The following is a 15,415-nucleotide window of genomic DNA, read 5'->3' on the forward strand; positions in this document are numbered from 1 at the left end:
GTCCAAGGTAAGAGAAACCCAAGTAAGATGGTAGGCATTGCAAGAGGGCATCAGAGGGCAGACACACTGAAACCATACTCACAGAAAACTAGTCAATCTAATCACACTAGGACCACAGCCTTGTCTAACTCAATGAAACTAAGCAATGCCCTTGGGGCAACCCAAGATGGGCGGGCATGGTGAAGAGGGCTGACAGAATGTGGTCCACTAGAGAAGGGAATGGCATACCACTTCAGTATTCTTGCCTTGAGAACCCCATGAACAGTATGAAAAGGCAAAATGATAGGATACTGAAAGAGCAACGCCCCAGGTCAGTAGGTGTCCAATATGGTCCTGGAGATCAGTGGAGAAATAACTCCATAAAGAATGAAGGGGGGTGGAGCCAAAGCAGAAACACCACCCAGTTGTGGATGTGACTGGCAATGGAAGCAAGGTCCGATGCTGTAAAGAGCAATATTGCATAGGAACCTGGAATGTCAGGTCCATGAATCAAGGCAAATTGGAAGTGGTCAAACGGGAGATGGCAAGAGTGAACATCGACATTCTAGGAATCAGCAAACTAAAATGGACTGGAATGGGTGAATTTAACTCAGATGACCATTATATCTATTACTGCGGGCAGAAATCCCTTAGAAGAAATGGAGTGGCCATCATGGTCAACAAAAGAGTCCAAAATGCAGTACTTGGATACAATCTCAAAAACGACAGAATGATCTCTGTTCATTTTCAAGGCAAACCATTCAGTATCACAGTAATTCAAGTCTATGCCCCAACCGGTAATGCTGAAGAAGCTGAAGTTGAACGGTTCTATGAAGACCTACAAGACCTTTTAGAATTAACACCCAAAAAAGATGTCCTTTTCATTATAGGGGACTGGAATGTGAAAGTAGGAAGTCAAGAAACACCTGGAGTAACAGGCAAATTTGGCCTTGGAATACGTAATGAAGCAGGGCAAAAACTAATAGAGTTTTGCCAAGAAAATGCACTGGATATAGCAAACACCCTCTTCCAACAACACAAGAGAAGACTCTACACATGGACATCATCATATGGTCAACACTGAAATCAGATTGATTATATTCTTTGAAGCCAAAGATGGAGAAGCTCTATACAGTCAACAAAAACAAGACCAGGAGCTGACTGTGGCTCAGATCATGAATTACTTATTGCCAAATTCAGACTTAAATTGAAGAAAGTAGGGAAAACCACTAGACCATTCAGGTATGACCTAAATCAAATCCCTTATGATTATACAGTGGAAGTGAGAAATAGATTTAAGGGGCTAGATCAGATAGATAGAGTGCCTGATGAACTATGGATGGAGGTTCGTGACATTGTACAGGAGACAGGGATCAAGACCATCCCCATGGAAAAGAAATGCAAAAAAGCAAAATGGCTGTCTGGGGAGGCCTTGCAAATAGCTGTGAAAAGAAGAGAAGCGAAAAGCAAAGGAGAAAAGGAAAGATATAAGCATCTGAATGCAGAGTTCCAAAAATAATAAGATTTAAGAAAGCCTTCCTCAGTGATCAATGCAAAGAAATAGAGTAAAACAACAGAATGAGAAAAACTAGAGATCTCTTCAAGAAAATTAGAGATACCAAGGGAATATTTCATGCAAAGATGGGCTCAATAAAGGACAGAAATGGTATGGACCTAACAGAAGCAGAAGATATTAAGAACAGGTGGCAAGAATACACAGGATTCTCCAAGCAAGAACACTGGAGTGAGTTGCCATTTCCTTCTCCAAGAATACACAGAAGAACTGTACAAAAAAGATCTTCATGACCACGATAATCACGATGGTGTGATCACTCACCTAGAGCCAGACATCCTGGAATGTGAAGTCAAGTGGGCCTTAGAAAGCATCACTACGAACAAGGCTAGTGGAGGTGATGGAATTCCAGTTGAGCTGTTTCAAATCCTGAAAGATGATGCTGTGAAAATGCTGCACTCAATATGCCAGCAAATTTGGAAAACTCAGCAGTGGCCACAGGACTGGAAAAGGTCAGTTTTCATTCTAATCCCAAAGAAAGGCAATGCCAAAAAAAGCTCAAACTACCCCACAATTGCACTCATCTCACACACTAGTAAAATAATGCTCAAAATTCTCCAAGCCAGGCTTCAGCAATACGTGAACCATGAGCTTCCTGATGTTCAAGCTGGTTTTAGAAAAGGCAGAGGAACCAGAGATCAAATTACCAACATCCACTGGCTCATGGGAAAAGCAAGAGAGTTCCAGAAAAACATCTATTTCTGCTTTATTGACTATGCCAAAGCCTTTGACTGTGTGGATCACAATAAACTGTGGAAAATTCTGAAAGAGATGGGAATACCAGACCACCTGACCTGCCTCTTGAGAAACCTATATGCAGGTCAGGAACCAACAGTTAGAACTGGACATGGAACAACAGACTGGTTCCAAATAGGAAAAGGGGTATGTCAAGGCTGTATATTGTCACCCTGCTTATTTAACTTCTATGCAGAGTACATCATGAGAAACGCTGGGCTGGAAGAAGCACAAGCTGGAATCAAGATTGCCAGGAGGAATATCAATAACCTCAGATATGCAGATGACACCACCCTTATGGCAGAAAGTGAAGAGGAACTAAAAAGCCTCTTGATGAAAGTGAAAGAGGAGAGTTAAAAAGTGGGCTTAAAGCTCAACATTCAGAAAACAAAGATCATGGCATCTGGTCCCATCACTTTTGGGGAAATAGATGGGGAAACAGTGGAAGCTGCATCAGACTTTATTTTTGGGGGCTCCAAAATCACTGCAGATGGTGACTGCAGCCATGAAATTAAAAGACACTTACTCCTTGGAAGAAAAGTTATGACCAACCTAGATAGCATATTGAAAAGCAGAGACAGTACTTTGCCAACAAAGGTCCGTCTAGTCAAGGCTATGGTTTTTCCAGTGGTCATGTATGGATGTGAGAGTTGGACTGTGAAGAAAGCTGAGCACCGAAGAATTGATGCTTTTGAACTGTGGTGTTGGAGAAGACTCTTGAGAGTCCCTTGGCCTGCAAGGAGATCCAACCAGTCCATTCTGAAGGAGATCAGCCCTGGGATTTCTTTGAAGGGCATGATGCTGAAGGTGAAACTCCAGTATTTTGGCCACCTCATGTGAAGAGTTGACTCATTGGACAAGATTCTGATGCTGGGAGGAATTGGGGGCAGGAGAAGAAGGGGATGAAAGAGGATGAGATGGCATTACTGACTCGATGGACGTGAGTCTGAGTGAACTCCAGGAGTTGGTGATGGACCGGGAGGCCTAGCGTGCTGCGATACATGGGGTCACAAAGAGTCGGACACGACTGAGCAACTGAACTGAACTGAACTGATGACTCTATTTATATGTCAAGGTGACTGGACCACCAGGATCCCAAATAGTTGGTCAAATATCCTGAGTGTATCTGTGAGGGTGTTTCTGAATGAGACGAACATTTGAATCAGAAGATGGAGTAAATCTGATTGCCTTCCCCAATATGAGTGAGCCTCATCCAATCCATTGATAGCCTGTATAGAACATAAAGTGGAGAAAGGGACATTTCATCCTTTCTTCCTGTCTTCATTGAAACATGGATCATCTCCTACCTTCAGACTAGGACTTGGACTCAGATTGGAACTTATACCATTGCTTCTGCTTCTCAGGCCTCTGGACTAGCACATACCTGGGCTCTCCTGGGTCTTCAGCTTTCTGACTGCAGATCTTGGAACTTCTCAATGTCCAGAATCAAGTGAGTCAATTCCTTATAACACATCTCTGTGGATATCTCCTCAGAACCCTAATACAATGAGCAAACTCTTTTACATGCCCTCCTCATGAAGTTTTTAAAACAAATATGTGCTGGATTTATTTCTATTTGAGTTCGCTTTCTTTCATTTTGTGTTCTAGTTCATGATTTACAATGATAGATATAATTTTTAGTTTTGAATAACTCCACTCATCACTCTTCTGGGATAGTCAGAAACCTGCTTTGAACTTCAGCCCTAGCCAAAGCATCACTCTCCAATGTTCTACATTAATTTTTTTCATATTATTTTCTCCTCTAGGCCATTTGTGTATCAAACAGTAATTTAGGCTTTGGCTCTAAGGAGTTTCTTCTGCTAGCTTTACACATATTCCTATTATGAGACTCAGTCATCAATAATAGTGTTTATATTTCTATGAACACTGAATCACTCAGATTAATTGATTTGTTGATGTTTGCGTGGCCAGTAATGGCAGAACTTGGACAGCTGTATTTAGTTGAAGCAATCTTTGTAAATGTCTATGTGCCTGATGTTGTGCAAAGTCAGAATTGACTACAATAGGGTTCCCTATTTTTAAAAATGTATGGTAGGGACTTCCCTGGTGGCCCAGTGGTTAAGACTTTTCCTTCCAATGCAGGAGGTATGGGTTGGATCCTGGCCTAAAAACCAAATCATTAAAGAAAAAAAAAGAAGAAGCAATATTGTAATAAATTCAATAAAGGCTTTTTAAAAAATGGTCCACATTTAAAAAATCTAAAATAATGTACGGTATAGAGTAATAGCTTTCAAACCTTTATGATCATTATTTATAGTCAGAGATACAGTTTAACTAATGATCCTACTCACACATATGGTTAATTAAAGCAAAAATTTCAGAAAACAGTGTCTTTTCTTCACACAATGCAGTTGAATATTTGTGTATTATATTCTATTTATTTGCTTTAAAGCACCAGGTTATAATATACTATATTGACTTTACAGGTTCTGATCAATAGTTAAAACAGTTTAAAACAATTTCAGATAATGTGGAATGTTATGAGAATCACCTTTAATTCCAAGTTTAGAGCTTTTCTTACAGATTATATGATGCTGCTTATTTTTACCTTAGACTCTTGCTAACCCCTTAGCCATCTGCATTTACATGCTAATGATAAATATCATTACACTATTGATATAATATGATATAATAAATATCATTACATACTAATGATAAATTCAGGGCTTCCCAGGTGGTGTTAGTAGCAAAAAAAAAAAAAATTGCCTGCAAATGCAGGAGACATAAGAGACACAGGTTCAATCCCTGGGTCCAGAAGATCCCCTGGAGGAGGGCATGATAACCCACTCCAGTATTCTTGCCTGGAAAATCCCAGGAACAGAGGAGCCTGGCAGGCAACAATCCACAGGGTAGCAAAGAGTGGGACACAACTGAAGCAACTTAGCAGGCATGCACTTATTAATGTATTAGCCCCTTGAATCCTAACAGGATGAAACACAAAGAAGGTAAATTTTGGTGAAAATAATCCTTGAATGATAGGAAACAGGAAAATGTTGAAGGGGAAAGCATGATAAACCCAACCAAGGATGAGTGGGTCCGTGGGGGTGTTACTCCAGAGAATAACCTAACCTAGTCATCAAAGTAAAAGGACAATCAGAAGATCATTTACAGAATTAGAACAGAGGATAAAATATAGTAGATAGAATCATGTAAGGTATTTTATCTTTTTCATCACTCAGCTCAGGTGTTATTTCCTCCAAAAAAATCTTCTTTTCTGGTGCTTAAAAGCTCACAGCATTCTGGGCCTGCCTCCATCACTCACTTATACCATATTTATATGACGTTTGGGATCTTGAGAGCATAGAGTACCTTTTCACTTGAATTTCCAGCATCCAGCTCAGTGCCTGGCACGTCGTAGGGATTCACATATATGTCCCCCAGAGTTCTCTAAAACTGTTTCCTGTACTGTGGAACAAAGCTGGGCTACATGATCTGCGAGGGCCCTTGTAGTCCTAACAATCTTGTGACTGACACATCCGAAGTAGCCCAAAGCACTCTGCTTCATAACAAAAACCACATCTTTGCTGTGATGGGTTCAAATTTATGGGTTAAAGCATGAACAACCTGTGCACAGTTTAGGGCCTACCCCTGCTCTGGCAGCAGTGTTCTGATAAGAGCAGTTGAAAACCTAATGTGGCAGTGCCTGCCGCAGAGGAAAGATTCCAGCCTCCACCTCCCACACAAGCGCTGTTGCTCTCCAGCTTGCAATTTCTTCTAAGGCTCTGGATTGGTCCACAGAGTGACAGAGGGCTGGAAGAGAGCCTCTATATATTCCCCGGAGAAAAAGGCAGTCTCAGACGGTTTTGAAGTTTTCAAAGACTTGCTCTGCTGATAAGGACTTGTGTTCAAAGCTGAGGAGCTAAGCCACTTGCCAAAATGTGCAAAGGACTTGCAGCCTTGCCCCACTCATGCCTGGAAAGGTGAGAATGAGTTATTTTGGTTTAAGAGATGGAGATAAGGAGAATCTTCACTCAGGGGTCACTGTGGTTTGTGGCAAAACAGGTGGTTGATTGTAGACTGGGAATTGTCTCCTCTGTTAAATGACAAAGTTTTGAAAGATCTGAGCTAGGAGACTGATACAATATGAGACATAGCATACATCGTTTGTATCCAGAACATCACTTCCTCCAAGGATTTCCTCCTATTTTATAGGTGCTTGTGCAGACTCAAAAGTGTATGGTTAAGAGCATGGATTCCAACATCAAACTGCTTGAGTTTGAATCCTGGTTCCATTACTTACTATTTGTGTGGTCTTGGGCAACTTATTTGAACTCTCTGTATCTCAGGGTCCCTACTGGTAAAATGGGTCTGTGTGTCTATCTTACTAGCTGGTTACGAGGGCTGAATGAATTACTGTGTGTGAAACTCTCAGAACACTGTCTGGCACATATCAGAACTGCATAAATGTTAACCTTTATTAATGTACATGAACTCAGAGAGGAACACTCAGCTTTGCAATGAAGCAGAGAGGACTTCTCACTGCTCTTTGTCTTCTGGCTGGATACCATCAGAAGAAGCTGGGTTGCTGGACAGAAGACAGTCCTTGGGATGTAGAGATTATTTATCAGCTAACATTGTGCCTTTTTTTTTTTTTTTTTTAGCCATAGAGGAATGCCTTTGAGGCTCTGTGATTATCCTTAGACTGGACAATATTCTAGAGGGAATCCTAAGTATCTAGACTAAGTAAACTTAAGGAGAAGAAGCATCTGACTTGTTAGAGAATTTAACCCAACAGTCCTACCTGATGCAAAGAAGTAGGGTTCTCCTTTCTTAAGAATGAATTTGATTACATTTTGTTTGATCCTACATTATTTAAAGGAAATAAAGATGATCCTTGTACAGCCTAACTTCATTCCTAAAGGCAGTGGCAATGTTTGCCTAAGAAGGTTGTGCTGTTCAGTAGATCTATACTCTGTCTCTAATGAGCTCAGGTTTTCTTTTTGACGACTTCAACCTTAGAAATAATCTCAAAATGATTTTAAAGAGGTAACATCCTAACAAAGTAATTTGTCTCCAACAATACTGATAAGTGACTGGGAATAAAGCCTACTCTCACTTTGTACTGTCAAAAGCACAGATTTTTTTTTTTTAAGATGTATGTATGTGTATATATATATGTATATATATATATATTAAAAAAGAGAAGTAGGACTTCAGTAATTAGTAGTGAGATGGTAAGTAGGTGGGTGATATTGGCCTTTGGACCAAACCTGGGGAGGAAGACAGGTTTCATTGCTGGATACCATTTACTGATCTCAGACTACCTCAGACTCTACAGAAAGCCCAAAACACAACACCGGGGTGAAAGACTCTTCCTGGAACATGACATGATGCATAATTCTTTCTTTTTCCATTTTTTCAACTCTGAGATTGCATATCTGACTTTTACCACAATTTTAATATATATCTTTAGCCCATTTATTGTTTGAAATCATGTACTTTCCTGTAATGGATAAATCTTACCTTATTAATTGATGGACTCTCTACTCAGAATGATTAAATCATTGATCTGCTGGTCACTGTGTGATCGTACGATCTACTGCTTGGCATTTAGTGAATACTCAATAAATTGTATTGAAAGTTTGGCAGTGTTACTAATATTTCCCTATTTGTTCTTATACATATGCATAATGTTTACTGAGACACATGGATTGAACATTTTTTAAATTGATTCCTATAACTGTTTCATATCTGATTCATTAATTTACTACCTACATTGTTATTGATTCACTTTACAATTTTTTTAAGTCACAGTAAATTCTCATGCTTCAGGATATAACTAATGTTCACATTGAATATTAAAGAGCAACCAAGGAGCAAGCTTTTTTTGCATAGATTACCTGAAACTTTTAAGGTATATGGTAGAATCCTGCAATTATGGTGTCATATTATATATATTTTTTCATGATCTGTTACCATTGCAGTCATATTTCCAATTAAGTGCTACCTGTAATGAGTGATTTGGAGAAGTGGAATTGTGGAGATATTTCTACAAATACATCAAAGTGGACTCTGGCTTAATGCTTTCCTAAACATTGAGAAAGAACTATTTTCTAAAGCTTCCCTTACATGAAGTAAATGTTACTTTCTTGTAAGTCAGAGTCTCGCTGAGTAGATCACTTCTGCCACAGCCATGATTTGGAGCTGTTAGGAAATATTTATGGAAAGATTGTTTATTCTAAGGGGAAAATGATACTTGAATAAATCCTTCCAAATCTGCTTTCCTTGGCTCTACTCATAGCGGAAAGGTTAGGGAGTAAGGAACAGACTTAGTTTTGTCATTAACTAATTTGTGTCCATGAGCAATTTATTTCACTTTCCTGGAATTTCTATTTTCTTTCTTAGTAAATGAACTTTGGATTAGGTGTTCTATAACTTAAATAAAGTGAGATACACCTGGTTTCAGTGACTAATGAGAGTTGCAATTAAAGGGAAGGTTTTCTTAATTTATTTCTTTCTGAAAGCTTAGAAGTCAATTAGTGAAAATCATCAAGAATTCAACCCTGTGTTGAAATCATGGCTGTGGCAGAAGTAATCTACTCAGTGAGACTCTGACTTACAAAAAAAGCAACATTTACTTCATGTAAGGGAAGCTTTAGAAAACAGTTCTTTCTCAATGTTTAAGAAAGCATTAAGCCAGAGTCAACTTTGATGTATTTGTAGAAACTATTCTTCTACTATTTATTTAGAGTTTTAAGACTCTTAGTCATTAAAACTCAAAGTTGGCCTCAGATATTTTTATATATTTAAAAAGACCTACAATAAACATTTGAGAAATGAATGACCACCACCCCACAACTTTTACCTTCTGTTATACTGAAACCTAATGCTGTATGTGTGGGAATATTAGAAAGTCAATGGAAAAGGAAAGAGCTGAATCAATTGAAAGACTTATTTTTACCAGTGATATTCAACTATGACTTTTAGGCTTCTTTTAAAAATTCATTCATTTTAAGTTTCTTGAATGTCTCTGAACAAGTTTAATTTTTAAATATTGCTCTTCGGAAAACCATGAAAGTCTTCTGAAATAAAAAGTATTATTATGATTCCCAGAAGTTATTACCATTATATAAAGCAACCAATGTGGTTATTATTATTTTTGTCTGGTGGTGTTGATTACCCCTGATACCAAATCTACAATCTCTACTAAATAAAGGGGAGTAAAAGAGTAATGAAGACAGCAACTACTGACCAAGAATTTTCCCGAACTGTTAATAAAGTGTCACAAACTCTCCTCTATAGAAGAGTTTGACGTATTTGACATACATCTGATTTTTGTGGGTTGCTAATGACGAGTGTGTTTAATCCATGGCTCACACGGGTGCTTCTGGTCATCTCAAGTATATGACAATGCTGGGAATTTCAGCACTATAGAAAGTAAATGGGGGAAGTGATGCTTCATCTAGTTGTTTATTATCATTTTACTAAACATCCAGTTTTCCCCCATCTTCTTTAATTTATGTGGATCTAAGTATTGACAATTTAGAGGAGAAAGGTGCCTAATCAAGTAACTTTTAAGGTTTTCAAGCCACACAGAAGCAACAAATAGAATGGATCAAGACTCCTGGGTTCACAGAATTAAGTAAATACAGCTTTTTCCAAAGGCATTAGCAAATCCTTGGGCAAATTATAGAGAAAAGATAAAAGTACATAAAGAATTGAAACGCCATAGCAATGAACTTGAATAAATGATAAATGAGTCAGAATGGACACAGGATCATCAAGGAAGCCTAAAGAGACAGTAGAGTTTGAGATCATGCTCTTTGGAAACAAGTGTGAATTTGAAGCTTGCTGTTGCTGATAGAGAGTTGTGTGACTTACTGGCAAATATTTCAGAGAAACTCTGTAATCTTAAGGAAGTGAATAAAGTGTATAATAAAATAAGGAGGAGGTGTCCCTAAGAAAAACTTTGTTTCAATTCTTAGTGATTTTGACTGTTTCTCTGGATTGCTTTTCAAACCTCCATACTTGCCATAGGCATAAGGATAAAATATCTCTCTGGGAAATTGCAATTCAGGTAGGGAGATAAATCTGGGCTTCTCTAGTGGCTCAGGGGTAAAGAATCTGTCTGCCACTGCAGATGTGGGTTTGATCCTGATTCAGAAAGATCCTTTGGAGAAGGAAATGGCAATCCACTCCAGTATTCTTGCCTGGGAAATCCCATGTATGGAACAGCCTGGCAGGCTACAGTCCATGGGATCACAGAAGAGTCAGACACAACTTAGTGACAAAATAATAACAAGGGAAATGAATAAGAATAAAGTAACTCTCTGCTAAGACCAACTATGGAGGAATAAATGAATTGAGTGCCAAGAAGCATAAAAGTGGAGAAAGTGGGCAGGGAGCTAACAGAGCTTTGGGTAGTCATGCAAAACTGTAAGAAGTCTCAGGGGACTGATGCCTAAGGTTTGAGAGCTAAGCCTGAAAGGACCAAGGAGTTGGTTAGGTCCAGAGAGGAAGAAGAGAGAAGAAAGACATTCCAGGCTAAGGAACAGGTCTGCATGTGCAAAGGCAGGGGGTGAGAAGGTCCAGAGAGTCTTACTGATGTTGTAACATCTTTGTGCAATCCGTACTGTCTCTCCCAGGCAAGTAAGGAGACAATTTTGAATTTCCAATCACAGTTAACCTCCTGCGCAGCTTGTCCTTCATACTGTCTCCTTGGGACTCACCTAGTGCCCATCCACTCCGAATCTGAAGATTGAAAAGATCTGTTCATGAAAAAGATTTTCCCTTCCTTTGCCTAAAGACTTCAATTACTAAAAAGATAATCTGTATTTGGAAAGTAGTAGGCACTTAATAAATATTTTGTCAAAAGAATCCACATATAAATGTACAGCAAGTAGAGAAAAACCTGCTTGCAGGCCGTCTTGGTGCTTTCTCTGTTTCCAAAAGGATTGAGAAGGACAGTAGCAGTGACTTTTAGGCTGAAATAGGGTAAAGAGAGTATCTTGTAAAATAAAGAGGGATTCCTGCTAAGGGGCACTGGATGAGATTGGACGTGGTGGGGGGAAAGCTTTTCTATAATTTCATCAGGAAAACCCTTGTTAAACAGGTGAATCTTTTTTTTTTTTTTTGCTTCTAATGATAGCTTTTAGCTCTGGTAAACCTCATGAAATTGTATCACTGTTGTTTCTCATGCTGTTCCTGTCCCAGCTTCTTTAAGGAGTTATAATCTGTATTCCAACTGTTGCCTCTTCTTAGTATTTCTTTCATTTGGCCTGGGCTATGTTGAAACACCAATACACAACACTTTTAGACTCCAGAATCTTAAATTTAGAAGGATCCCTGAAAGACAATCTAATTTGTTTCTCCTTCTTTAGCAAAGACTGTTATGGGATAGATGATATCTAGGGAATGAGTTTATATTTCTGGGGCCAGTGTTAATAGCTTTTGTCTGTCCTGCTGGCCGGAAAGGAAAGGAACTAAACTTTACTTAGTTCAGTCAGGATCAATCATTAGTAACAGGAACCAGAATGTGGCTGGAGGCCAGAAGATAACAGGTTCCTATATCTTTCTTCCTTTAAGTTCATTAGATAACATTAAACCTGCACTCCGTTTTAAAGGCTGAGTCACCCAGAGGATAAAGACCATGAAAGCCTAATTGTTTTTGACTGAGAAAATAGCTCCTAAGTTTACACATTTCAGGGATATTAAAGAAAATCCAGCATAAGAAAGGATGTAAATTCACAGTCTATATTCCCTGCCTTAACATCAGCAATGTAGTGGAGTACAAAAAATGGATGTGGTAACTCCACCTCTATTACTTCCTTAGTTGTATAAACTTGAAAATCTAAGCCTCTCTGAGCTTCATATCCTTATCCATAAATGAGGATATTTATCTTGTTAAGGAGAGATGCCATATATAATAAATGAAATAATACAAGGTAACTAGGTTTTTGTAGGTGGATGACTATTAACTATCAAATTTCCTTCCATCCTTCTTGCTCTCTGTGTGTGTGTATATGTATGTGTATTAGTCTCTCAGTCGTGTTCATCTCAGATCCTATGGACTTTAGCTGCCGGGCTCCTCTGTCTATGGAGTTCTCTTGGCAAGAATATTGGAATAGGTTGTCATGCCCTCGTCCAGGGGATCTTCCTTACCCAGGGATCAAACCCTGGTTTTCTGCATTGCAGGCAGATTCTTTATGGTCTGAGCCACCAGGGAAGCCCTTCCTTCTTTATGTGTAGTCAGAAAAAAAATCATAATCTCATTTTTAAAAACAATAACAATGAGTTTGCGTAATAGTATACTATTTTTACCATTTCGCCTATAATTCTTTCAGCAGGTATCCCTTTGCAGAGCTCTTAACAAAGCATTAAAAACCATGATTATACTGACGAATTAACAATTCTTTAATATCCTTACATATTCAGTAAGTATCCCAATATCCTCAGTGATCTTTTGGTAGTTGGATTGTTTGACCCCTCAGAGTCTAAATGAGGGTCACACATTTTGGAGGGCTGCTATTAAATTTTATTATTAGACTGATAAACACTAGTAATCAATTTCATTCACTGAAAGAATGGAGTCTTAACCACAGGACTGCCAGGGAAGTCTCAGGCTAGTGTTCTTTCTACAGTTAATTGGGCTCTAACTGCAGAAAGGCACTTCTTGCAAATGTCCTTTAAGGACCTCTAGAAACTGCAAGACAAATGTCTTCCACCTGATGGGTGTGGGTTGCCATTTCCTCCTCCAGGGATCTTCCGGACCCAGGGATTAAATTCACGTTTCTTATGTCTCCTGCATTGGCAGGTGGGTTCTTGACCACTAGCACCACCTGGAAGCCAGGGACACATTAGCTGTCTTAGTTTGGAGTGGTTTGATAGAGTGGCGTGCAGTGAGGCACCCACGGTTCTTAAGCAAGCCGACCTGAGGGTTTGTCTCAGGTGCCCTTATACCCACCTCTCACATTCCATTAGTCATTGCAGGAAGCTTCTCCCTGGGCTCCCTTTTGACTCTTCTACATCAAATCATGTTTATTAAGCTCCTACTGTGTGTAGCACACCACACCCAGGGCTGCAAGCCTGCTGGGGCACAAATCCTTTCTCCATTCTACTCCTGAACAGTGAGGAAATTAGCCCATCTTCCCTGAGGTACTGTTGAACTGAGGTTGAATCCTGAGGTTCAGACACAAGTCACCCTCCCCTCAAGACTGAATGAACAACCCCAAGTCACCACCCAGGCACCAATACCACAGAGACCCCAGGGTCACACACTGAGATTGATTCAAAGCCTCTTCAATCTCTCCTGATCAACTGGTTTCCTGCTTTTATTTCTCTTTTTACTTTCAATTAAATATAAAAGGCTATGTGACATGTGGAAATGATACTGGGTGGGGAATCCAGGGATTCTGAGCTGTAACCTTAGGTTCTACTAAATAGCAGAGGGCAAGTCATGAATCAGTCCCTCCCTTCCTCCTCCTCATTATTGTATTTGTAAAAGACTGAGAAATCCAATTATATAGTCCTCTGCACTCCTTCCAGCTCCACTACTTCATTGTTCTTGATTTGGACACTGTATATTCTGAAGAAAGATTGTATTTTTATTCTAATTTTCTACACTTCTCAGGTCCTACAGAAAGGCCTGGGAACTAACTTCTCAATGTATTATAGCTTGAAAGCACCAATTAAAAGTAACATTTTTATTCTAGTCACTTGGATCTCAATGGCTAAGTTCAGTACCCTGTGTTTCTTAAAAACTATTTGTACCAAATTCAGAATAAACTCCTAGTTTATGAAAAACATATAAGTAGTGAAAAGTGACTTGGTCTTTATTTTGGTGAATTCCATGAAAGAAACAAATGGTTTTGGTTTCTTACACAATTCAAGGGTGAATTAGGGTCAGAGATCATGGATTCTAACAATCTAAAATTCTTGTGCAGTTGACCCCTGAACCACTCGAGGGTTATGGGTACCAACCTCCTTGGAATGAAAAATCCACTGGCTCCTCTGGATCCATGGTTCTGCCTCTTTGCTGACTCAGCACTCTGTGCTGATGGTGTGGTACTGTAGTATTTACTACTGAAAAAGATCCATGTCTAAGTAGACCTGTGCAGTTCAAATCCTTGTAGTTCAAGGGTATTTTGCTTACAGTTAATTTAGTTCTCTCTTATCTCTGGAGTACAAGTTCCTCAAGATCGGGGAGGAAAAGTGAAATAAAGACACAAACACACCTCACCTTTGGTGCACGGTGCTCCTGACGCCTTCACACTGTGTCACGTGTTTCTCCAGGGAGTGGAATTGGTGGCCCACTCAGGCTCTTCTGAAAGCTGCCCAGAAAGAGACTCATCCTTTGACTTAACAGTGAGTTTCCATCCTGAGGCTGCCATGAAGTGAAGTTCAAGTGTTAATCAAGTGTTAGTTGCTCAGTTGTGTCCAACTCTTCGCAAACTCGTGGACTGTAGTCCAACAGGTTCCTCTGTCCATGGGATTTTCCAGGCAAGAATACTGGTGTGGGTAGCCATTCTCTTCTCCAGGGGAACTTCCTGACCAGGGAATCGAACCTGGGTCTTCTGCATTGTATGCAGATTCTTTACCATCTGAGCCACTAGGAAGGCTGCAATAAGAAGGGTGAATCGGGGTTTCTTGGCTTTTATATAACGAGCCAGTTCTCATCTACCAGTTGAGTAGATCATGGAGTACAGGCAGTTCTCAAAGTGGCATGAATACTGCTTCTGATGGCATGAATCCAGGTCAGGCACATGAATGCACAGGGACTGCAATTTCTGACTAGAATGAGGACATATACCTTACCTGTAGGCCAGGCATTAGAAAGTGGGCCTTTCTTGGAAAATATATAGATGAGGCCAGCTGAATCATAGCATGCATGCATCACCAACACAGCTAAGGCACATGTGACTTTGGGCTTAATCACCCTGACCATCGTTCTCTTGGAAAGTCCAGATGAAGTATTTCCTTGCAAAGCATACTATTCAGTTGGCATGCTGAGATAAAATACCTTGGCCGGACATTTCTTCTCTTTCAAAAAGGAAATATTGCAATATTGAAAAGATTCAGCTAATGCTTTGGTCATAGATACCTGATAATCAGCAGGCTTTATAAACAGCAAATAAGGCTAAGACCATTATTCTATATTCTGCATGCTTT

General features: G+C 39.5%; 1 protein-coding gene across 1 annotated transcript in view; it reads left to right on the forward strand.

Annotated features, from left to right (window-relative positions):
* Positions 1-6,103: 6,103 nt before the first annotated feature.
* The window catches only part of RGS5 (regulator of G protein signaling 5), a 53,051-nt gene continuing 43,739 nt past the window's right edge, over positions 6,104-15,415 (forward strand). Inside the window, 1 exon segment of the mRNA NM_001034707.2 lies at positions 6,104-6,228. Within this exon segment, the coding sequence (NP_001029879.1) occupies positions 6,185-6,228 (44 nt within the window). The 5' untranslated portion in view covers positions 6,104-6,184.

Source organism: Bos taurus, chromosome 3 (genome assembly GCF_002263795.3).
Source record: "Bos taurus isolate L1 Dominette 01449 registration number 42190680 breed Hereford chromosome 3, ARS-UCD2.0, whole genome shotgun sequence".
In the NCBI taxonomy this organism is placed as follows: Eukaryota; Metazoa; Chordata; class Mammalia; order Artiodactyla; family Bovidae; genus Bos; species Bos taurus.